This window comes from Pelobates fuscus, chromosome 9 (genome assembly GCF_036172605.1).
Source record: "Pelobates fuscus isolate aPelFus1 chromosome 9, aPelFus1.pri, whole genome shotgun sequence".
Classification (NCBI taxonomy): Eukaryota; Metazoa; Chordata; class Amphibia; order Anura; family Pelobatidae; genus Pelobates; species Pelobates fuscus.
The window spans coordinates 72254708-72280622 of record NC_086325.1 but is presented as its reverse complement, the minus strand read 5'-3'; the positions used below and the strand labels follow the sequence as shown (position 1 = coordinate 72280622).

Sequence of the window (25915 nt, the reverse complement as noted above, 5' to 3'; positions counted from 1 at the left end):
TTGATGATCTCAGCCATTCCAGTGCTTTCCCATAGGAAAGCATTCGGAGGCTATTGCACATACGCAGAAAAAGGCTGCGCTAATCAGCATCTCTTCATAAACACAGTGAATCAATGCAATTCTATAATGAACGTTCAGAGCTTCCATGCACAGCTGAGGTAGGAAGTGCTTTAGTGGCTACCTGAGTGACTGCCATTAGAGGTGTTACTAGGCAGCAATGTAAACATTGCCTTTTCTCTACAATCAGGGATGACATCTCATCTTTCTTCTTCCCCTTACAATACTTCCCCTAACCTCACCCCCTCTGCTGTTCTATGTTCATTTGCACCCGCAACAGCGGAAGAGGTTTCTGCTCCAGTCCTCCCGCCCCACCACCTGCTCCCTAGCTCCAATTCCCTCGTATCTCATCCGTACTCTGTCTTCTCTTTCTCCACCCCTCACTAAAATTCTCAATCTCTCTCTCTCTCCTCTGGCATATTTCCATCGCCCTTCAAACATGCAACTGTAATCCCAATTCTAAAGAAGCCCAACCTTGACCACAACTCCCTGTCCGACTACAGTCCTATCTCGCTACTGCCTTTTGCTTCCAAGATCCTCGAAAGAGTTGTGTATGCGAGATTGACAGACTTTCTCAAGTCCAACTCTGTTTTCCACGCTAAACACTCTGTGGAAACGGTACTGACCAAAGTATCCAGCGACTTTTGACACCGTTTATCATAAACAGCTTCTTCTCATCCTCCGCAATATCGGTCTACAAGATATTGCTCTCTCCTGCTGCTCCTCCTCCTATCTTTCCCAACACTCTTTCAGTGTTTCTTTCTCTGGCTCTGCTTCTTCTCCCCCAAGGTTCAGTCTTTGGTCCCCTACTGTTCTCTATCTATACTGCCTCCCTTGGTAAACTCATTAGCTCCTTTGGCTTCCAAAATTTAATTTCTATGCAGAGGACACGCAAATCTATCCGTCCTCTCCTGATCTCTTCCCGTCCCTCTTGAATAGTGTCTCTGACTGCCTCTCTGCTATTTCTAACTGGATACTCAGGGACACAGAATGAGACCCAACGATGAGGAAAGCCAGAAGTCAAGGATACCAGAAATCAGGGAAGTCAAAAAGCCACGGGGGCGGAGCTTGACCTGCTAACTGAACAGTCGTATGTTTGCAGAGCTCCCGCTGTTCTCAGCACATTCCCTACCGCAAACCGCAATCACACGACTTGCCCAAGCACCAAACTGCTCTACCCGAGACAGGGGAGAGCTGGTGTATCCTCCGATACCAGAATTATGCGATTCCAGCACCGGGAACCTGAGCTAGCTAGCCGCGTCCTGCAGATGGCAGAGATGGCGGGAGACGGCCGCTCTCCTCGTCTTGACACTGGCGAGGCGGACACAGTGACATACTTCTCCCCCCCCGCCCCCCAGGGACCGGCGGGGGTGATCCCAGTCCACTCCAGGGAGGCAACCCTGCTGCATGGGACAAACGAACAGGTACTGAACGAGCACTACCCAGCAACAGAGAATCGAAACATGGCGGACGCCACATGCTCTCACCCACACTGGGACCTCGAAGCCAGACTAGACAGCCTGTTCACAGCCTTCTGGAGGAAGCTGGAGAGTAGGCAGCAACAAGCACCGCTACCTACCAAGACAGATCAAACGCTTCATAAACTGCCTCCCCGCTCCAGCGATAAACCCACAGTATCCAAGATACAGAGGGACAGAAAATGGCGGACCACAAAACCTGGCTCCCAGCACACACGGGCCACGCACCGGAAAACAACCAAGCTTTCCAGCATGCGAAAGACGGCACATAAAGCCACAACCAGCCTGCCACGAGCCGACAGGGCTGCAGCACGGTGCCTGCCTCACAAAGCAAGCCGGTCTCTGAAGCCACGCAGAAGAAGCTGCCGCTCCTCCACAGTCGGGCTTCCACAGCGACCCCTGAATGCAGACCCTCACCTGGGAAAGCAGCAAGGCTCCATCAAGAGACTCTCAGGGCTGGGAAGCGCAGAGCCCCCACATGGCATAGGATGACCTCGAGGCGGAGTATAGGTACCAGGGTACCTCAGCAATACACCCCCAGTGCCTACACCTTGAGCCCAGAACCACCCTAGTTGTACCCAGTGCGCTACCATGCTCTCACCCTCAAATTGCCATAACGAGACTCAAAGCCTGATTTACCTGGGGGGCCTCCCGGGAAACATACTCCTCTACCACAGTACTATAATCCACAAGCTTAAGTCATAAAAGACAATCAAACACTAGCACTGTTTTCATGTTTACACGTATGCCTCATGCTATATTATAAAAATGTGCATTGTATTTTCTCTTGCTATGCCTTCATAAGTCACTGTAGATTGTCATAACGAGTGCATATGCTTTTGGGGCAATGCAACCGCAAATGTAACTGTCTAACCTCTTTATGCACGCAAAAATAAAGAATTTAAAAAAACAAAAACAAAGCGACAGTCAAATACCAGAAAAAACATCAGGAACACACTCTTGGATAACCAGGTAGTGGAAACCACATCAGGGCACTTGCAAATAGGTAATTTGGGTTTAAATAACCCTCTTTAGGCTGTAATTGGCTGTCTCTGACCCCAAAACGTATGTGCATGTGAATGACATGACGTGACGTGGCACGCACGTTGGCGCCAGCTTTAATGTGAGCGAGAGTACGTTTATTAAAAAATCCTGAACAGCAGCGGCCAGCGTTGCTAAGAATGTCGCACCCACTGGGGACCGGAACAGAGGGAGACCGGGCAAATGCCCGCCACGACCAAGGCAAGTTTGAAATCTTTGTCGGCGTGGCTGTCTAGTTTATGTGCAGCCACTCCAACAGAAGAGCCGAGACAAGTCCATAAGGAATGCGGCGGCAAGGCTCATCTTCCTGTTCGTCTGCATCTACCACAACGTGTGCTTCATTTCCGGTGGTCAGAGCAATTTTCCCACAATTCTCACCTTTCCTCCGTGTTCCCGCGAAGCCTCCTTCCACTTTTCCCGAATGTTCTGTCATTTAGACAGAACACCGGCGAAACTGCCGAATTGCGTCCTAACAGAATGAGAACAGTTTCTCCATTCGTGTTAGGACGCAGTTCGGGACTTTGTTTGGATGAATGAAACTTCGATCCTATTCTTGCAGACGCTTAGTACATAACTCCCTAATTCTCACGGTATTAGGGAGCTACCAAAAATTTACTAATCCCAAGCAAAGATTACTTGGTGTTGGTAAATTCTGCCCCTACTCACTATGCTGTGAGTAGAGTCATGTCTACTAAACAGTGCTCACTGTTAAAAAAAAACAAAACCCTAAATGAGAATGTGGGGGGTAGGGACATATTGTGTGTCCTCTCCTCCTCACGCCTCCCCCCGCCCCCATCCTGGAGCGGCGGGTGGGGGTCCTAAATATCAATAGGTGGGGACCTATTGTACTCCTCCTAATCTATCTTCACCCATGGAGGGCACGGCGCAGACTGAGCTCCGCAGGGTGGGGAAAGGCTTATAAAGCATTCCCACGCCCTGCAATTGGGCTCAGAACTCTCTGAATGCTTGGTTTAGGCCGAACAGAGTGCTCTAACCGGTAAATAAAGAGACTGACAGGTAAGTCTCTACATTTACCTGGCACATCACAAAGCGTGTAAAGTGATGGGGCACTTTGATTGGTTGGATTTCAAATTGAAAGCAACCAGAGTGTTAGGAGTCATTTTACACTCCAAAAAACTTTCCCACGCTGTGTAAAATGACACAGAGCACTCTGATTGGTTAGATTTCAAGCCAACTAGAGTGCTGTGACAGGTAAATGCAGAGACTTACCTGTCAGAAGACTCTGGTTGGATTAAACCAACCAGAGAGCTCTGACCCTACTTGCAGGGCGCGTGTGACAGCTTTATAAGCCTTTCCCCGCCCTGCGGAGCTCAGTCTGCGCCGTGCCCTCCATGCGTGAAGATGGATTTTTTTTTTAGCGTCAGGTTTTTTCTTTTTTTTTGCGCAGTTTTTTTTCTTTTTATTTGGACAAGTTCGACGGGTATCATGGATTTTTATTTGGCCTTTTTTTGGGATGAAAAAAAGATTTTAGAAAAAAAGACTACATCAAATGATGGTTTTATTTCTTTTTTGACAGGTACTTAGTTATTGTTCCTCCTCACTATTTTTAGAGTGAGACAGGGGTGGGGGCGGGAGAGGACAATAGGTCCTTTCCCCCACATTCTCATTTAGGGTTTTGTTTTGTTTTTTGTTTTGTTTTTTTTTACAGTGACCAGCCAGCGGCATAGCAAGTAGGGGCAGAATTTACTAATACTAAGTAATCTTTACTTGGTATTCGTAAATTTGTCTGAAAGACCTATTTGGGTCTTTCAGCCTTTTGGTAGATAACTCCCTAATTCATGCGGTATTGGGAAGCTATCTACTAAGCTGCAGCCGCGGCACGAATAGGATCGGAGTTTCATTTATTCAAATGAAATTCCAGCCCAAAGTCCCGAATTGCGTCCTAACACGAATGGAGAAACTGTTCTCATTCTGTTAGGACGCAATTCGGCAGTTTTGCCGGTACTACAGATCAGCAGGAGGATTAGTGGGGAGACAAATAATGTTTAATTTTGTTATGTTATTATTGGCATTTATATAGTGCTAACTTATTTTGCAGTGCTTGAGACAATTACAAAATGTTACAGGAATAGTAAGTTGATGAAGACCCTTCTCAAATGTCATTACAATCTAAAGTTGATGGATTATTTACGTAGTTCTTTATTGATGGGGGTGTCAGAGGGGTGTTAATGTTCTCACATACTGGCAAAAAAATATGTTCCTTAGAATTCACATGCTCCTAACATGTCTGGACTTTGTAGTTCTATTTAGAACAACAACCCCTTGAGGACACGACATGTGTGACATGTCATGATTCCCCTTTATTCCAGATGTTTGGTCCTTAAGGGGTTAAAAAGCTTATTCGAGAACTCTTCTCTGCATTTTTCATTTCTTTTTCGAAAAAAAAAAAATGAAAACAGGAAAAACAAACAAATATGTTTTCCCTTGGCTTTAAAGTTTCTGGACATTTTACATCTCTGGTTTGGAGTAGGACAGCAGCGCACCAGACACGCTCTGCAGGTTAGACAGAAATCGCAGATTCCTGGCCAAGGTTTGAATCAACCAGAGAATCCTGAGATCTCTCAACAAACCCTGTTCCTTCAATTACTTTTTATGGCAGCACTGTTGTTGGAAGGTTTCTACACCAGTCACAAACATTTGATTTAATTTACGACAATATAAGTGAAGCTGCTCAAAGCAAGTTAAAACGAGCAAACAGTAATTCATAAAAGCCTGCACACTTTTTATTGTGCTTGTTGTATCTTAATGATTATACACCCCCATGCCTTTATATTTATTATCTTTATTTTTTCCATGCTCCAGATCTCAATAACTGAGAGGTGCCATTTTTGTTCTCTTCTGTCCATGATGACTGCAGTTTATCCTTTTGAGTTTTTTGTGGATTGTGGGTAAATTAGTTTACTATTTGAAATGGAACTTTGTTTTAGCCCTCCCCATTGTGGGGCTTAATCACACTGCACATAAGAAAAAATAGTCCCTACTTTATCTATATAACTGAAACACAAAGGTGAATTTCCAAAAAAAAGAAAGAAAATAAAAACAATGGGAAACAGATGGCCAAAAAAATAAGTAACTTAAGACCAAAACCTGCAAAAATTAAATCTTTATTTTATTTTTATGATGGAAACTATGAGTGCAGTACAGCATTCATCTGAATGCTGTAGAGCTGTATTTTCTTTTGTTATGGAAGTGCAAGGATTTTGTGATTATGGACAATAATTTCCACATTCTCTAGATAAACACACAGTGCATTACTGAGTTGACATTGGGTTAGAACAAGCAGTTTTAAGAGATGATTTCTGTAGTTACATTGCTGTGCATCGCAGAAGTACAAAATGTGATTTTTCCAAATGGTTTACTTTGACCCCATCAACCAATGACTTAAATGCAGTCAGAGGAGGAGATCAAAGTCTATCTGAGTTGCAGAGAGGCAGACCAGTTCAACCTCCCTGCAGCAGGAAAACTATCAGTCCGTTTTTAAAGAGCTGTTCCCTTTCAGATTTTTTGTCTCATTAAATCTGCCTTCCGAAACCGTCTGCAGTTTGGTTTTCAGATTGAATAACAGATATTTTAACTTATTTAACTAGATAAATTTCATTTTAGCAGGAAAAAAATATATATAAAAATTCTCCTTTGTCCCTCCTTGTGCATTTTTATAAATGCTGCCTAATTAGTAACTAAGGTGTCCTGCTTTCACCAATTTTTATTTTTATTTTCCATTTATCAGCCCAATGACTGGACAGGAAATTATATACCATTATGAACAAAACTGGCAATATATTGTTTAAAGGGAAAATATGGCAAATAAATTCAAGATTGCTACCACCAAGATTGAATCTGTTGTTGGAAGGGGGGGGGCAGATCTTCAATAAAGACATATCTTCAATATGCAGATGACACGCAAATCTACCTGTCCTCCCCTGATCCCTCTCCGCCCACCTTGACTCGTGTTTCCGACTGCCTCTCTGCTATTTCCAACTGGATGGCTGCTCACTTCCTTAAACTCAACCTGTCCAAAACAGAACTTCTAGTTCTTCCTCCCTCAAGTGCTGCTACTCCTGTTGTCTCCATCCAAGTCAACGGCGCTACTATCACCTCTACCTCGCAGGCTCGCTGCCTAGGGGTCCTTTTCGATTCTGGCCTCTCTTTTACTCCCCATGTCCAATCGATAGTCAAATCCTGTCGCTTCCAACTCAAGAACATAGCGTGCATCCGCCCATACATAATGCCAGACGAGGCTAAGATACTGGTTCATGCTGTTGTTCTCTCTCGCCTCGACTACTGCAATCCCCTTCTCACCGGTCTTACATGTTCCCAGCTTGCACCGCTGCAATCTATAATGAATGCGGCTGCGAGGCTTATCTTCCTGTCCAGTCGCACCTCCCACACCTCCACGCTCTGTCAGTCCCTGCATTGGCTTCCCTACATAATGCTGCTCCAACATACCTATCCTCCCTCATACACAAGTATGTCCCGTCGAGACCCCTGCACTCATCCCAAGACCTACGCCTATCCTCTGCCCAGATCCCCACCTCTGACGCTCGCCTTCAAGACTTCTCTAGGGCTGCACCTATTCTGTGGAACTCCCTTCCCTCCTCAATCAGACTTTCACCCAGCCTCCATTCCTTCAAAAAATCTTTGAAAACTCACTTCTTCATTAAAGCGTATCAATTAAACTGTCAGCAGGCTTCTCATCCCCCACCCCATGACTCCTTTCCTGCAACTGTCAAAAATGACCTACCAAGCACTCAATAAACCCTTCTCTAACAAACTATTTAATCCCCCTACTTTAACCCTTTGTGTCACTATACCCCACTCCCTCTAGCATGTAAGCTCATTGAGCAGGGCCCTCAACCCCCTCTGTTCCTGTACGTTCAGTGGTCTGATCTCAATTATGTGTCTGTTAGTCCACCCATTGTACAGCGCTACGGTATTTGTTGGCGCTATATAAATAAAATAATAATAATAATAATAAAGACCTAATCTTTTGAATATATCACGTTTCTCATTTAAAACACAATTAGCTGCACCAGCCTTATTGATTATGTGATTCCTGTCTAGTAGGGAACTTGTCATTTCTCTAGAAATGACACCATTGAATAAAGCATTGAAAACCACATATGTAGCCACTGTCATCACAAACTAGTCTGGTCAAATCATGGCCAGTGCATTGGAGGAGCAAAACAAAACCACATGGGGTTATTAAACAATACATATTTATAAATAGTTTATTTAATAGTGTTGTGCTCAATTTTTGACGATTATTAGTATTTTCTTCCTAGTGGTGCCTATTTATTCTTTTATTTTCACCAATATATTTGTGAATGCACCTTGGCATGGTTTTTATGGCACAACTCTTTAAGACACTTTTATAAATTTAAATTGATAAATACTCGGACTGACCTTTAAAAGAACTTGAGGAAAAGATGAAATGTACATTTCTTTTTTTTTCTTTCAATTTGTTCTTTATTGTTTTCAAATAACATAACAGGGGGGGGGTACAGAAAGGAAGAGGGGGGGGCAGTAAAGTTTCAGTGTTTACGTTGTGTTACATGACATGCAGGTGGTTGTTGTATACATAATTGAAGGTTGCTTTTACATGCATGCAGTTTTATTTCCAACTTTTAATTTATTACTTGGTGCCTACTGGTAACCCAATCTGTCTGAGGCTTAACTAGAGTGGGGGCCCTTTGCCATCAGATGGTCCAGTGTTGCCCTTTGGCCGTTACTTTGGGGCTCTTGGTTGGGGGTGCTTCACAGGGTGAGGGCTGTATTGACTTGTCTCTAGAGGGGTAGATTCTGCTCTAAGAATGGATCGGTAATCTTTCTCCCTGATATCATAGGGAATCTGGTTGTCGGTCGGGTCATGCTATTTTCGCTGTCCGCGTCTGGTTTTGGTGTGTCAGGGGATTTCAGCTAGGTCTCGTGGCTGTGGGGTCGGTGGGGGGAGGAGAGGTCAGCGTGGGCGGGTGTCCGCCCCGTGCCTAGTCTCTCGTCTGTTTCTGTGTTCGTGCCTGGGTGGTTTGTAATTCTATTGCTGTGTCCTGCTAGGTGGGGAGGAGGTTCGGGAGTGTTGTGCTCCTCAGACTGGCAGGTATCTGGGCCGTGGGCCTCCTGATTGTGTTCATCTACTTGTGTGTCTGAGGTCTGTGTATGTGTCCCGCTAGCAAGTTGAAGGTATGTCTGCCACATCGTGTTAGTGTGGGGGCTTAGTTTTCCGATCTTCGTCTGGTACCACATTGTGAGTTCGTATTCAATAGTCGTGGTCATTGCAGATTCAATTTCCCTGAGCACGGGCAGTTTGGGGGTTTTCCAACACCTGGCTATCAGTGTGGATACTGTACTCAATATCAGGTAAATCATCTTCCGGATCGGTTTAGGCGTGTTGTCTGGTAGCAGTCTGAGTAGTATTGTAGCTGGGTCATGCGCCAGTTGGAAGTTTGTGACCTTCCTGATCAATGTTATAGAAACATAGAAACATAGAATGTGACGGCAGATAAGAACCATTCGGCCCATCTAGTCTGCCCAGTTTTCTAAATACTTTCATTAGTCCCTGGCATTATCTTATAGTTAGGATAGCCTTATGCCTATCCCACGCATGCTTAAACTCCTTTACTGTGTTAACCTCTACCACTTCAGCTGGAAGGCTATTCCATGCATCCACTACCCTCTCAGTAAAGTAATACTTCCTGATATTATTTTTAAACCTTTGTCCCTCTAATTTAAGACTATGTCCTCTTGTTGTGGTAGTTTTTCTTCTTTTAAATATAGTCTCCTCCTTTACTGTGTTGATTCCCTTTATGTATTTAAATGTTTCTATCATATCCCCCGTCTCGTCTTTCCTCCAAGCTATACATGTTAAGATCCTTTAACCTTTCCTGGTAAGTTTTATCCTGCAATCCATGAACCAGTTTAGTAGCCCTTCTTTGAACTCTCTCTAAGGTATCAATATCCTTCTGAAGATATGGTCTCCAGTACTGTGTACAGTACTCCAAGTGAGGTCTCACCAGTGTTCTGTACAATGGCATGAGCACTTCCCTCTTTCTACTGCTAATACCTCTCCCTATACAACCAAGCATTCTGCTAGCATTTCCTGCTGCTCTATTACATTGTCTGCCTACCTTTAAGTCCTCAGAAATAATCACCCCTAAATCCCTTTCCTCAGATGTTGAGGTTAGGACTCTATCAAATATTCTGTACTCTGCCCTTGGGTTTTTACGTCCAAGATGCATTATCTTGCACTTATCCACATTAAATGTCAGTTGCCACAACTCTGACCATTTTTCTAGTTTACCTAAATCATTTGCCATTTGGCTTATCCCTCCTGGAACATCAACCCTGTTACATATCTTAGTATCATCCGCAAAAAGACACACCTTACCATCAAGACCTTCTGCAATATCACTAATAAAAATATTAAAGAGAATGGGTCCAAGTACAGATCCCTGAGGTACCCCACTGGTGACAAGCCCAAGCTTCGAATATACTCCATTGACTACAACCCTCTGTTGCCTGTCACTCAGCCACTGCCTTACCCATTCAACAATATTGGAATCCAAACTCAAAGATTGCAGTTTATTGATAAGCCTTCTATGTGCAACAGTGTCAAAAGCCTTACTGAAATCTAGGTAAGCAATGTCTACTGCACCACCCTGATCTATAATTTTAGTTACCCAATCAAAAAAATCAATAAGATTAGTTTGGCATGATCTCCCTGAAGTAAACCCATGTTGTCTCTGATCTTGAGATCCATGTGTTTTTAGATGTTCGTTATGGTCTTTTTCCACAGGGAGTTCACCTCCGCACATGTCCACCATATATGAAGCATAGTTCCTCTATTTGTGAGACAGCGCCAGCATAGATCCGATGTGGTTGCATACATGGAGTGTAGGCGAGTTGGGACCATGTACCACCTATATAAGAGTTTTCTGGATGTTTCCAAGTGTGCTGCACAGGTGGACATCCCCTCATGGGCAGTGAAGATCTTGTCCCAATCTGTCGGGGAGAAAGTGGTTTGCAGGTCGTCTTGCCATTGTGTCATGAATTTCCTCTTTGTCTCCTCCTCGGGGTTGGCTAGAGTGTTGTAACATACGGACACCATTTTCTTCTGTAGTATTTGTCGAAAGGTATTGTATTTCAAACTTCGTGAGGGAGGATTGTAGGGTTTGTTTGATATTGTTGAACACAATGTCATGGACTAGCGCCTTGATCTGAAGGTATGCGAATGTGTAGTTGGAGGGTATGTTGAATTCTTCTTGTAGATCTGGGAATAGTTTGAGTCCTCTTTTATCGCAGAGGTGGAATATGTGTGTGATTCCTGCTTTTTCCCATTTTTGATACGGAAACGTACCGTTACATTGGTATAGAGTTTTGATCAGGGTTGCGAGGGCCCATGGGTGTGCTGAGCACAGTTTGTTTCTACAGGATTCCCATGTTGTTAGAAGGTGCTTGGTGGTTGGTAGTATATTCGGGGGTGGTTGTCTGAGGTGTTGGGGTGTGCACAGCATCGTTGGAAGGTCCAACGATGGGGGATGTTATGGTGTCTCAGTGTTTCCGCCACAATTTTAAAGGATCGTCTGCGACGTAGGGTATCCGCTGATAGATCCGTGAACAGGAGAATGTCGTATTTACGAGGTACGTCCTTCTTCGTTCTGTGGGCACGGAGAATTTGTTCTTTCACGTGGTAGTAATGTAGCCTCACGAGTATGTCTCACGGTGTGGAGGCAGGGAGGTGTTGCGGCCTGGGGATTCTGTGGAAGCGGTCCAGGAGGAACATATCGGTTGGTATGTCAGGTAGGATGTGCTGGAATAGTTCCACTGTGTATGCTGTTAGGTCTTGTAATGCCACCTCTTCTGGCGCTCCCCACAGTCTGATGATGTTGCGGCGAGATCTGTCTTCCACGTCTGCTAGCTTGGAGTCGTGGAGTGCCAGTTTGTGTTCTATTTCGCCCATACGGACTTCTATTGCTGTGTGGGCAGCGTCTTTGTCCGCCATCTTACCTTCCAGGCACGTGGTCCGGGCATCAAGGACTCATGTCTTTTTTGCAGTGCTGCTATTGCTGTAGTGAATGTCACTTGCATTTTGGTGACAGCAGCATCCCACATTGCTTGCAGGATTTGAGTCACAGGAGCTTCTGTATTCCTTTCTAGTGTTTCAGTGTGGTCTGCGTCGGCGCCATCTTGGGCCCGGTTGTCGGCCTGTTTGTGTTGCGGCATTCTGGCCGTAAAGAAGGTTGTTTTATGTTTTGTTTCTGTCAGCTTTTTTGTGCGGTGCTGGGACATCGCGGCCACTCCATCGGTGCCGGGGAATCACCCGATAACTGTAATTATGCCGCGTTTAAGAGCCCGAAACTGCTGAGCTCTTTCAGTGTGCTGCCATACTCGTCCGGCCACGCTCCCCGAAATGTACATTTCAAATGCAAAAAGTACTTTGAATTAAAAATACTTCCCATTTACAAGAGCTACAAGGACATCTTCTTCTAACGTACAGAGAGAGATGTGATTCAGCATCTAACTGTAATCCTGAATATGGGTGGCCCTTCAGACTTGCAAATTCCACCTTATTTGTGTGTCCATAAAAAAAAAAAAAAAAAAACAACCCACAAAAACCATGCCAGCACAAAAGAATGCAATAAATACATACATTACATACATTTCTTTCATAGCTATGTCCATATTTAACAGAACTACACTAAAAATAAAAATATTGTTCATGTTTGTTTAGCAAGTTATAGAATTGCATCACCCAGTCAACAGCCCTTAACCCCTTAAGGACTGAGCCAAATGTACACGTTGTGAACAAAACAAAACGTAAACAAAACCTGGTATTTGCGCTATTTGTCTGTCCAACCGTAATTCACCTCTTTCATTTTAAATGCATCCACCCTTATTCTATATCATTTTATTCAGGGGAAACAGGGCTTTCATTTAATATCAAATATTTAGCTATGAAACATAATTTATTATGAAAAAAATGGGAGAAAATAAGAAATTTTGTTATTTTTTTAGTTCTACGTGACATTTTAAAAGGATTCTGGGTGGGCATATGCAAATTAGTTTAACAAAGAATCACATTTTTGCCTCATTCCATTTTAAACATGGATTCCTTTTATTTTGTGTTTGCAGTATACAACTGCTTGGAACACAATTTAGGATAAGATGCAAAACCAGACATGAGTGGTTCACTGGTTTTGCATCTTATCCTAAATTGTGTTCCAAGCAGTTGTATACTGCAAACACAAATTAAAAGGAATCCATGTTTAAAATGGAATGAGGCAAAAATTTGATTCTTTGTTAAACTAATTTGCATATGCCCACCCAGAATCCTTTGCGGTTGTAACATCACTGCAGATTTGGGATTTCTGTGGGAGAAGCATGTCTTATGTCTTGACTGGTGTGCAGATTTTTGTTTAGCATTGCATCTATATATATATACACAATTTTAAAAATATTTTTATTTATATATAGTGATATATACGTATATATTTATGTATATAGATATATGTATTTTGATGTAAATATATATTAATATCACAATACAGTTAGAACGAAATAACACATCTATATATTTTTCAATTATTTTTTTTATTATATATAAATAATAATTATATATATATATATATATATATATATATATATTTAATCAGTATCAGTATCAGTCTACGTGTAATTTGATTATATATATATATATATATATATATATATATATATATATATATATATATATTTAATAGTAAAATACACCTAGACAGTGTATGTGTGTGTGTTCACAGTCTGCCACTAATGATCAAATGTTGACTGAATTGAACAGATAACACTGCAGTTTTACTCCTATATCATCTTGATTGCAGCATAGGGGTCAAGGCTCTGGATCCCAGAACAGTTTCAGTTATTTCTTAAAACGGTTTGGAGAAACTGGGAGGGACGGAGCTCAAATAAGTATTGCACAACAACCACAGGAATAAGCTGTGGTGGTTATGGTGTTTATAGTGTACATTTAAAGGAACTCTATAGGGTCAGGAACACAAACATGTATTCCTGATCCTATAGTGTTAAAAACACCATCTAGCCCCCCTGCCCCCTATATATAGCAAACATTTACCTTTATTGCAGGCTCCTGCTGCTGGCTCTGCCCCGGATCTGCCTGCTTGATTGACATCATCAGAAGTGATTCTCTGAGCCAATCACTGTGCTTTCACATAGGAGTGGCTGAGCTTGTCAAGGAGACAGATCAGGGGCAGAGCCAGCACAAGCCAAACAGTCCTGGCCAATCAGCATATCCTCATAGAGAAACATTGAATCAATGCATCTCTATGATGAAAGTTCAGTGTCTCTATCCAGAGGGTGGAGACACTGAATGGAAGTTCTGCACAGTGCCCCAGGAAGCACCTCTAGTAGCCATCTGAGGAGTGGCCAGAGTTATCCCAAGCTGTAATGTAAACCATGCATTGTCTCTGAAAATGCAGTGTTTTACCAAGAGTAAGCTGTCTGTAAGCAAGTATACAAACCCAAAACACCCCTCTACCCCTTCGCCGCCCCCCCCCCCCCAAAAAAAAAACAAAACAAAAAAAAAAAACACACATTTTATAACAGAGGACACATAGGAATACCCAACTAAACTGTACAGAACTTGATTGCAAATTTACTTTAACAGAACTGTGATGGAATACATACTGTGGTACTCACAAACAATTGTATGTATGAAAGGAGTTCCACAGGAATGGTACAGCCCTACAGAAGTCTTGAACATTCTATGTTTCTACGGTGACTATAGCATTCTTTTAACTCAGCCTGGTCAAACTTTCACAAAAATAAAAACTTGTTTATTATACCAGGGAGAGAGGTACCTAAACTGATCTACGGTCAGCCCTTGGGGGTTTTAACACACACACACTATAAGTTGCATTGCCTAGGTTAGTGCAGTTATCACAAATGTGCCCATGTACTTACTAAAACATGCAATCCATGTGTCTATTTTTAACAAACCCTAGTTTAGTGAATGATTCTGGTAGCCAGTCATCAAAAGGGGACTTTTATCAGACATACATAACTATTTACCAGTATTTGTTGATCTTACTGCATGGAAAAGATGATCATTAGAGCATACATAATTAGAGTCATGTTTATGTGAGGAGAAAGATAAGGGGTTTATGGTTGTTATGAGATAATGCTGCACTCAGAATCTGTTGTAAAGCAGACTGTCCAGGCAAGACATTCTGTTCACAATAATTTATACTAAATGGAACAGCTGACAAAAGACGCCAAGCCTTAAAGGTTACTTAGTTACATCTACATTATGTTTAGTAATCAATTGTACCTGACACTAGAACAGAACTGACAAATTTCCATTTTGTAGACAATAACATGCATAGTGCTAGCAAGATAGAGTAAATAGTGCAGGTTACATTGCCTTTAAAATGTGGTGTCATAGTGACAGAAGTAGAAAGTGCAAATATCATGGCTGTATATGGTGAAAACACACATATATTTGAATACTTTAAAACTGCTGGCCCTAAAAAGAACACTCCAAGCACCAAAACCACTACAGAGCACAGGCTCCCTGGTACATGTAAGAAGTCCATTAGTGTGACAACAGTTTGTCTTTTTACCTGGGGGATCTCTCTTCCTGTACCATGCAGTGTACACAACACATTTTCAGAAAGTAAATAAAAGGGACACAAACAATAAAAACTTGAATGAATCAAAATGAAGTTTATATTTGTGCAAGGAAGTCCTGAAAATAACAACTGTTAACAAATGGTTTAACACCAAAATCTATATTCCAGTGCCAAATCGCTCCTCCCTTCACTTCTGTTCTTGTCCAAGATTTCAATCAATAGCTCCCCATTCACAAAGCGGTAGTTAATGGGGAACTACTGATGCCTGCTCTAAGCCTATCAGCTGCTCCTAGTCCGATGCTAAATGACTGTAGCTTTGGACTAAAATGTAAGTGTGGTAGTGCAGTTGGGTGTTGGATTAAAGATGTGGCGCCCAGGACCTCTTCACACCATAACAACTTCATTCAGATGAAGGTATTATTGTGCCCAAAGTAGTCTTAAAACTCACCTAGTCATTCACTCATGTTAATTTTACCCATACCACTGATATAAACCCCATCCCAAAAAAAAAAAAAAAAAAACCCACACACCTCACATTTCATATTCACATGAAGTCCCAATACAAATCACACTTTTTAAGTTCTATTTAAAGGAACGCTTCAATTTAGTAGATATACCCATAATGAAAAAGGGTAGGCATTCTACATTTTTTCATTGGGCGTATATCTAAAACAATAGCTGCAGATGTCTTGTCTACAACCTGTACAAGATCTCCCTTTCTTCCCTAGTCCAGACTTTCTGTGGTTGTCCAATCACAGACTTCCCAATGCCGCTCAATAATACGCAGTGCAGCACTGATCAAGAAAGTACCCTTAGTGGCTGTCTGAGGAGTGGCTACTAGAGGTGTTCCCAGGCTGTAATGTAAACACTGTCTTTTCTCTAAATGAATAATTTCTACTTTAGCTCTACCTGAAGAGGCGTCAAACTCCATTTTAAGTGCCATCTACAAAGGGAAGTCAAACTAGGGCACTTGGAGAACCCAGCTTGAATATCAAACTGTTCAAAAGTCATTCACACTTAACAGTGGGATGGCACCAGGTTTTTCATGGCACCACATCCACAGCAGACTTCCAGAAAAAGACAGCTTCAAAAAGCACATGTTGAAATGTAATGTATTTGAAGTGACAAGTGTGTTCATTCCTGTGAACAGCAATGACAGAAATGGTTGTAAGTTGTTCTTAACCCCTTAAAGGGACACCCCAGGCACCCAGACCACTTCTGCTCATTGGAGTGGTCTGGGTGCCAACTCCCACTACTCGTAACCCTGCAACTGTAATTATTGCAGTTTTTTCATAAACTGCAATAATTACCTTGCAGGGTTAACTCCACCTCTAATGGCATGCGCATTAGGTCTCCTCGGCCGGTGGGCGGGATCAGTCTCGCCCACCGGCCGACGCAATGGACAGGAGGAGAGTCGCGGAGGAGGAGACAGGGGTGAGGGACATCGTCGCTGCCTCAGGTAAGTGACTGAATGGGTTTTCACCGGGGATTGGGGGGGGGGTGGAGGGAGAGGGACCCTCCAGTGCCAAGAAAACGGATAGTTTTCCTGGCACTGGAGTTTCCCTTTAAGGACACATGACATGTCATGATTCCCTTTTATTCCAGAAGTTTGGTCCTTAAGGGGTTAAAGGGTTATTTCAAGACTGCTGTATTGGTTATGATGCCAGGATACCCAGCCTGGTTCTCTAGTTATGTGGCAAACCATTTAGTAACAGTTTACCCTCTTACTTGGGTCCCCGCTGGGCCTGAGCTGCTTTCTCCTCTTGGATGACATGCTTCCAGGATCTGCAGAGTAGCAGAAAGTCGATCCAGCCGCCCTTCATTGGCTGAGAGTGTTAACAGACCACTCTAAGCCAATGAATGGCACACTGTGCAAAACAACTTTCACAGGTCCATCAAGTTCAGCCTTCCTCACATATGTTGTTGCTGTTGATCCAAAAGAAGGCAAAACACCTAGTCTGAAGCTCTTCCAATTTTGCCACAAACTAGGAAAAAATTCCTTCTTGACCCCAAAATAGCAGTCAGATGTCTCCTTGGATCAAGCAGCTATTACCCCACTAATTAGAAATGATATCCCTGTATGTTACGTTTTTGTAAGTATTTATCCAATTGCAGTTTAAACATCTGTAGTGACTGACAAAACCACCTCTTCAGGCAGAGAATTCCATATTAGCAAAGAAAGAAAATGTAAATATTTTAACAGTAAATCTAAAGAGAACAGAACATTTCACTGCACGCAGAGCAATATGAGCACTGTGCATGCTTTTTGTACATTTAGCATTTGTAATCTGATGACCATAACATTTATATTTTCATTTTAGAGCTGTACTGTCTCATTAATTTTAGCACAATCAAAAAGCTAACTAAAAGTTAGCCTTTTTAAAGCGCTACATTTTTATTTAAATTCTTCATATAGTCTTCCATTTCAGTTTACATATTTTGCTGGGCAAATATGTAAATTAGTTAACTCTTGCAGTGCAATATGCCTGATAAATGCATGAGTAAAGCAATGCCAGAACAAATGCCAACCGCACATGCATGGCATTTTTACGTTGGATACTTGAGTGGACAAAAGTGGCCAAAATGGTCTACCAGACACTATGGGATGGAGAAGTAGCCAAACCAGGAAGTGCAAGGGGCAAAAGACGTAATTACCTATGCAGCCTTATTCACAACAGTACATGCTGCAATAGTGTTTACAGTGCTGAAAGAACTTGGGAAGTGGCAGTTCCACTTTAATTTGGCTTTAAATGAAAAAAAAAAAAATTATTTTTTTTTTAAAGTCCTGGAATGTCTGCTCTTACTTTATAAATTAACCTGGGTTAATGTTGGGCTTTATCTCCTCATGACTTTTTCAGGTATGGTTGCCCTCTATTCGATCATGTTATTCCTGGGCATACTTTGTGACACTTATTGACTATACATCAAATGTGCTGTTCTTTAACACTGCACATTGAATTGTGGCAGAAGGAAATCAATTAAATCAATTAACTAAAGCAATTTTTTGACAGCGCTGCTTGCCAGAAACCTGAGCTCTGAACAGTGCAGGGCAGCACTTTTCATGCAGTCACCCATGAAGCGTTCACTATTCCCAGAAAAATAGACACGGTAGATTTTAAAGAACAACCCCATGACCGGTTTCATGTCAGATGACCGATCCCCAGCCCTGACCCGTGTCTCTTGCCATCTCACTCCCCCTGAACTCTCCTCTACCTGACTCTCAGTCCTGTCCCAAGTCCCCTGCCCTCTGTCATACTGTCTCACTCCCCCCATGCTCCTGTACCTGACTCCCAGTCCTGCCCCATGTCCCCTGTCATGCTGTCTCACTCCCCCCATGGTCCTGTACCTGACTCCCAGTCCTGCCCCATGTCCCCTGACATGCTGTCTCACTCCCCCCATGGTCCTGTACCTGACTCCCAGTCCTGCCCCATGTCCCCTGTCATGCTGTCTCACTCCCCCCATGGTCCTGTACCTGACTCCCAGTCCTGCCCCATGTCCCCTGTCATGCTGTCTCACTCCCCCCATGTCCCCTGCACTCCCAGTCCCCTGTCATACTGTCACACTCCTCCCCCCCCCCCATGCCCCAGTCACTATGTCCGGCCAGATATCCCACTCCCCCCATGGTCCTGTACCTGACTCCCAGTCCTGCCCCATGTCCCCTGTCATGCTGTCTCACTCCCAGTCCCCTGTCATACTGTCACACTCCTCCCCCCCCCATGCCCCAGTCACTATGTCCGGCCAGATATCCCACTCCCCCCATGGTCCTGTACCTGACTCCCAGTCCTGCCCCATGTCCCCTGTCATGCTGTCTCACTCCCAGTCCCCTGTCATACTGTCACACTCCTCCCCCCCCCCCCATGCCCCAGTCACTATGTCCGGCCAGATATCCCACTCCCCCCATGCCCCAGTCCTGCCCCATGTCATGCTGTCATACTGTCTCACTCCCCCCATGGTCCTGTACCTGTCTCCCAGTCCTGCCCTCTGTCATGCTGTCTCACTCCCCCCATGGTCCTGTACCTGACTCCCAGTCCTGCCCTCTGTCATGCTGTCACACTCTCCCCATGCTCCAGTCCTGCCCCAGTCACTATGTCCGGCCAGATATCCCACTCCCGCCATGCTCTCCCCTCACCTGGCTGCGCTTGGCTCTGGCTGTCCTGCTCTCCCGGTCCGGCGGGTACCAGCAGCTGACATGCCGCCTACACTGCAATAAAGCCGCCGCTCGCTTTCGCGGCAGACTGAGCACCATGAGCAGCGCCATGTCCGGGAGCGCGGGGCCTGCTGGGAAGGTCCTCCAGCACAGTAGAGACAGCAACGGAGAATCAACCAGCTCTATGGTCCTGACGGGCAGAGCGGCTCCTGCTAGTGGGCGTGGCCTGTCAGTTATACAATAAAACCAGAACCAGTACTTGGCACGTGATTACAAGCACCATAACCACTGCAATAGGCTCTAGTGGCTGAGGCGGAGGCACAGCCAGGGCACACATTGCATTAGGGATGGGGAAACGGAAATTCGTTAAAGTGAACCTGAATACTCTGTGCTCTCACTGGGATTGGGATTTAAAGTGAATGACCAATTCTGACAGTCTATTACACTATTTATTAGTTTTTCAATATGTTTTCATTTTGTTTTCCCCTTTCCTTACTTTTTATGTAAGGAATTCTATTTATTAATATTTACACTTGGAAACTTGAGATAAATACAGAAGATATAAATATAATGAGGGGCAAATTTCTTTACTGGGGCAGACAGGAAATACTATTACTTTACCATCTAAGTGAGTAGTTTTTTTTTTTTGTTAATTTCTCCTTTTTTATTTGTAACTGTTGATTGGTGTCAATAATTTCTATGTCGTGTGTTTGTATGCACTGTGACTATTCGTTTCTGCTCATGATAAATATACCTTTTATTATGTTCTGCATTTGTCTGGGAAAGACTCACGTTACCTAATAAGACCAATTTATTAGTGATTTGAAATCACATAGATATTTTGTATTTTGTAGGTTTCTACTCTAATTTGCTTGGGGATCAAGTCAACCATTTATAAATTGTCTTGGTGGTGGTGGCGTTATGATATTATTTGTATTATTATAGTTAAAGGGACACTCTAGGCACCCAGACCACTTCATCTCATTTGAGTGGTCTGGGTGCCTTGACCCTCTACCCTTAACCAAGTTTGTCAAAACACTGTGGTTTTTGCTAAACCGCAGTGTTTTGATTAAATTGAAATTCCCACCTCCAGCTGCCTTCTCTTTTCTAGCCGCTAGATGGTGCTTCCGCATCTATAGGAGAGGAAAGGTGAGTTACGACGTGCGACGCCCCCACGCACTGTTTGAGGACGCCGCACATCACGTGGGTCTAATGCAGGGAGCTCCGACGTGAGCGCGCCTGCATTAGACAGCTGAGAGTTGTGAACGCGCTAGAGCGCGTTCACAGCTTACACAGACTCCTCGGAGGCCATTTGTGGCTGAAGAAACGAAGATTTGAATAAAGAAGTTCTTCTGGGGTCACTGATTCGTTTGTCACCTGGAGAGGACCTATCTCAAGCATTATTTTACAGTAAATCCATTTTTATTATCATAATTAACTTCCATTAAATAGTTTTAAAATGTAATTATTATATTATTGCTCTGATTTTGATACCGGAGAAACTGACGGAAGCCAAGCACAGAGAGATGGACACAGGTTTCTTCAGGAAGGAAGAGATTCTTTATTGGATCACCGATCGGGACTCAGAGGGACTAATGTCACCAAAATACAGCAAGTTCTGAGCCCCGGACAATAGTGCAGGCTCCTTATATAGGCACATAACTCCTCCCATATTAAGCTCCACCCGCACATTCTCTTGACCAATCAATACAAATAAGAATTAACTTCCTGCTTGACCGCATGGCCTGTCCAGCACAATGGAGGAGGGGAATACTATATCCTGTATTCTTGCACATGCTCCGTACACTACTGATCGTATCTTGCCTCGTGCAACCAACTGATCGATACGTCAGCATATGCACGTACACATGCCACGTGGTAATCTCGGCCTACTAAATTTATTTTTACCGAGATTCCACCACATTCCCCCCTTTGATGCCTCTTGATATTTCACAATTACTTGAGGCATCACTTAACCTTGGTTTGCATACACCGCAAGTTACCTTGAACCAGACCAGACTTATCTTATGATGTGAATCTTCAACACTCATCTTCCTGCATTGGTTCTCCCTGATCTAGAGCCTTATATTTATAAATTGCCATTATCTGTGCAGCAGCCTTCCTCTCTGCTATATTTTCTATCAGGCTTTGCACAAACCTAACTACTAAGGGTATAAGACACGGCAGGAGTAGACACAACATTAAAATCAGTAGGACTCCACCTACCACTGCCTTAAGCCCTCCAAACCACTCATACCAGCTACCAAACCAACTACTTGGATTATACCCTTTCCATACCTGAGTAGGCACATGCGCTAGTTTAACCATATGGCTAGTAAGCTCAGCTATTGCTTGCCCTTCGTCATCTATTTGAAGACAGCAATTGCTCAGGTTAAACTTCCCACATACACCTCCCTCTACTGCCAAAAGGTAATCCAAGGCTAATCTATTTTGGTATACTGCTGTCCTCATCCTGGTATTATGCTTCGCTAGAAGATTGAGCACTTGTGATGTCTCGTTAGTAATGATCTCAACCACTGCCTGTAATCTTATAATACGGTTGAGCATATAAATTGGGGTTCTATAACCAAAGGTACCGTCCTCTGCCCACGTGGCTGGCCCATAGTAATCTATAATACGCTGGGGAGGCCATTCATTATCTTCCCAGGCGCCTATCTCTATGGGTCCCCTTTTCTTCCTATGATTCACATCATACACTTTAACACCTAAAGTCTCACCTGTTTCAATAGGTAACAAGAAGAAGGATGGTTTGAGCATACCCAACACACATGCCCCTTCCCAGTCCTGTGGCAACTCCGAATAGGCTTTCTTACCACAGATCCAGTACAAATTTGCTGGGGCTCTCCAGGTAGATGTGATGGATAGATCAAACCACACATCCTTTAAATTGGCGTATCTAGCAAACGGGTTAGATGGTTCTGAGACATTTGAAGCCGACCACCAAGTTGTATTCTTTGTATCATCATCATAAGCTTTTTGCCCTAGACAAGTTAATTCTCCTACAGAAGTATTATACATCATTCCTTTCCTTGCTATGCAAACATAACCTATGATGGAGGTCTTTAATCTCCACTCAGATTTACCTCTAACACTCATATGATAATCGGCTTGTGTAGATATTAATTGGTCAACTGCCTCAGAACTGGACATTACCTCCTTTGCTTCCCAAGGCCATTGGTCTCCCATGTTAGTACCTCCACACACATAGCAGTTGGTAACATTAAGACTACCGGCAATACTTTCGGCTAAATCAATAAACAGGTTTTTAGCATTATAGGGGATCTTATTATGCTCATCTCTTCATAAAAGGAATGGTATACTTGATGAGTCTGGGAGGATACCGTATCAGTCTCTATCCCTATAAACAATACTGTCCCAGGATCTAAACCCGTCCCATATATTTGAAACCCAAATAAATTACCATATTTATCTAAGAACTTGTCGGGGTTATTTATAAGTATATGGACTGGATTGCATTCCATAGACTTACAATATGGACTGGTAGGCAACTTAGTCACAATCATGTCCTTGTCTACTGTCTGTCCCCAAGTTGCCCACCCCACACAAGACCAATATGGGCAAAAGTTATAATCTCTATTTGGGCATCTAGGGCTCACATATTTATTTTTACTACTGGGACAAATATATTTATCGTTAGACCCATACGTCCTCTCCCATCTAAGATCCCCACATACATTCCACGGCTTTCTACCACTTGATATCGCCTTACACGCATCAAATAGCAGAACACCCGAAGAATGTACTGATTCTAATACCGTCTTATTAATTAGGGTCCCCTGAGGATCTCTATTCCTGAGAGTCAACCAAATTGTACGAGGTTGATACTCTGGACTGAAGCACTTAGGTTCTCCTACTCCTAAATGGCACACTATATTCTATATTTAGGTATCTACATCTTGATACATCTCCTTTACACTCGTATTGTGAATGCCAAATTAGGGTTTGGGAAATATGGTTACCTGTTCTTGTAGTCTTAATGCATACCTCACAGCTAGGAGTGTCGGTACCTCTACCTTCCTGAATATAAAAATACACGTATAAAAACATTATTAAGAACACATCTTTCGTCGTCATCCTCAGTCTTCGTCCGTGCGAAGGCACCTCAGCTTCCAGGATGTAAGGGCTGCAGGGAATGGAGTTCTGCTCGTCTTCACAGGGGTCCCTTCGGGACTTTTCCTGGCTTATACACTATACGTCGGTGAGCGGACAGGCTTTATTATGGCCTTCTCACTCACTTACCAAATCTCTGAAACAATAAAATTTGTAATCCACAAAGTTCCTCGTCACTCCGACTGAGTCGTGCGCTTTAACCGGATCTTGCAGGGATTCTCTGGATCTGCTGTAACTTGCCAAGAATCGACTGCTGCTGGTTTAACCCTGGAGTGATGTATCCACGGAGTCACTTCGGCTACTTTTATCGCTGTAGGGGTAGACAAAAGAACAACATAAGGACCTCTCCACTTGTGCCCTAACGGTACATTATTCCACTCTTTAATCCACACTTGGTCTCCTGGGTGGTAACTATGAACTGGGGGATAAATATTCACAGGTAATCTATCTTGTACCCATTTCTGTACCTCCTCCATAGTCTTACCCAACTCTACAACCTGCTGCCGGGTAATTCCTTCTCCCAACTGACTCAAATCCCCCCTTAAGTTACCAAGTACGGGAGGTGGTCGCCCATACATGATTTCAAAAGGAGAGAGGCCCATCCTTCTGGTAGGTGTACTGCGGATTCGCAATAGAGCTATGGGCAAGAGAACGTTCCACTTAAGTTGGGTTTCCTGACACATTTTAGCCAACTGATTCTTAATAGTTCTATTCATTCTCTCTACCTTACCAGAACTCTGGGGTCTATATGCCGTATGAAGCCTCCACTTTATACCAAGCATATGAGTCAGTTGTTGTAGGCACTGATGAACAAAAGCTGGACCATTGTCCGATCCTATAGAGCAGGGTAGTCCATATCGGGGTATTATTTCTCGTAGCAGGAATCTCACAACTTCCCCTGCTTTCTCCGTACGAGTAGGACATGCTTCTACCCAGCCTGAATAGGTACACACAACTACCAGCAGGTAGCGATGTCCACCAGATTTAGGCATCACTGTATAGTCAATTTGTAAATCGGACATGGGGAGTCCCCCCATAAACTGGACTCCTGGTGGCTTTACTGGTCCTTGCCTTGCATTATTTTTAGCACACGTTACACATCTTCGTACAATGGCCTGAGTCAAGTTGGACAATCTTGGTATGTAGAAATGTTTTCTGAGAGATTCTTCTGTGCTGTCTCTCCCAGATTGTGTCCCGTTGTGATAGTTCTGGACAATTTCTACCGCTAGTGATGCTGGAATGACTATTCTTCCATCTTCTAACTGATACCATTTGTTCTCCAAATACTTTCCAGGTTCAGTCTTTAACCACTCCTCTTCTTGAGCTGTATAAACTGGAGTCCATTGGGACAGTGGAGTTGGTATAAGAGCAGCTATATGCTCCACATATTCCTGTCTTCCTGATTCAGCGGCACGCTTAGCTGCACTATCTGCCATCCGATTTCCTTTGGTTACATCACCATCTCCTCTCAGATGCGCTCGACAATGTATAATACCGACTTCTTTCGGCTCCCACACTGCTTCCAATAGTTGTAGGATTTCAGCTGCGTACTTGATTTCTTTGCCTTCTGAATTCAATAGTCCTCTTTCTTTATACAAAGCTCCGTGGGCATGAGTGGTTAAAAACGCATACTTGGAGTCCGTGTAGATGTTCACTCTTAAACCTTCAGCCAATTGTAACGCTCGTGTCAGTGCTATCAATTCTGCCTTTTGTGCTGATGTTCCTTTTGCCAGTGGCCGAGCTTCTATCACCTTGTCTATCGTTGTTACTGCATATCCTGCATAGCGAATCCCTTCTTTCACATAACTACTGCTGTCGGTGTAATATTGAACATCGGGGTTCTGGATGGGAAAATCACGAAGATCTGGTCTACTTGAAAATACTTCATCCATTACTTCCAAACAATCATGTTGACTTTCAGTAGGTTGTGGCAAAAGGGTAGCTGGATTTAAGGTATTTACAGTCTCTAAATGCACTCTTGGGTTTTCACACAACATTGCTTGATACTTGGTCATACGGCTGTTACTAAACCAATGATTTCCTTTGTAATCCAACAACGTCTGTACTGCATGTGGGACTCGTACATAAAGTTCTTGACCCAGAGTGAGTTTATCGGCTTCAGCTACTAGCAGGGCGGCTGCAGCTACAGCTCTTAGACAAGGTGGAAGTCCGCTGGCCACTGCATCCAGTTGCTTAGACATGTAGGCGACAGGTCTTTGCCATGATCCCAAGTACTGTGTCAATACTCCCACAGCCATTCTTCTTTGCTCATGTACATACAGGTAGAATGGTCGTGTGTGATCAGGTAGACCTAATGCTGGGGCACTCATCAAAGCCTTCTTCACATCTTCAAATGCCGTTTGCTGTTCTTGAGTCCATAAGAAGGGGTCGTGCTCTGTACC

The 25915-nt window shown here is 43.4% G+C and overlaps 1 protein-coding gene across 1 annotated transcript in view; it reads right to left on the bottom strand.

The window, feature by feature from the left end:
- ABCB7 (ATP binding cassette subfamily B member 7) overlaps window positions 1-19537 on the bottom strand; it is a 117087-nt gene extending 97550 nt beyond the window's left edge. Inside the window, exon 1 of the mRNA XM_063432065.1 lies at window positions 19344-19537. Within this exon, the coding sequence (XP_063288135.1) occupies window positions 19344-19472 (129 nt within the window). The 5' untranslated portion in view covers window positions 19473-19537. The remainder of the gene's footprint in view (window positions 1-19343) is intronic.
- Window positions 19538-25915: the final 6378 nt, after the last annotated feature.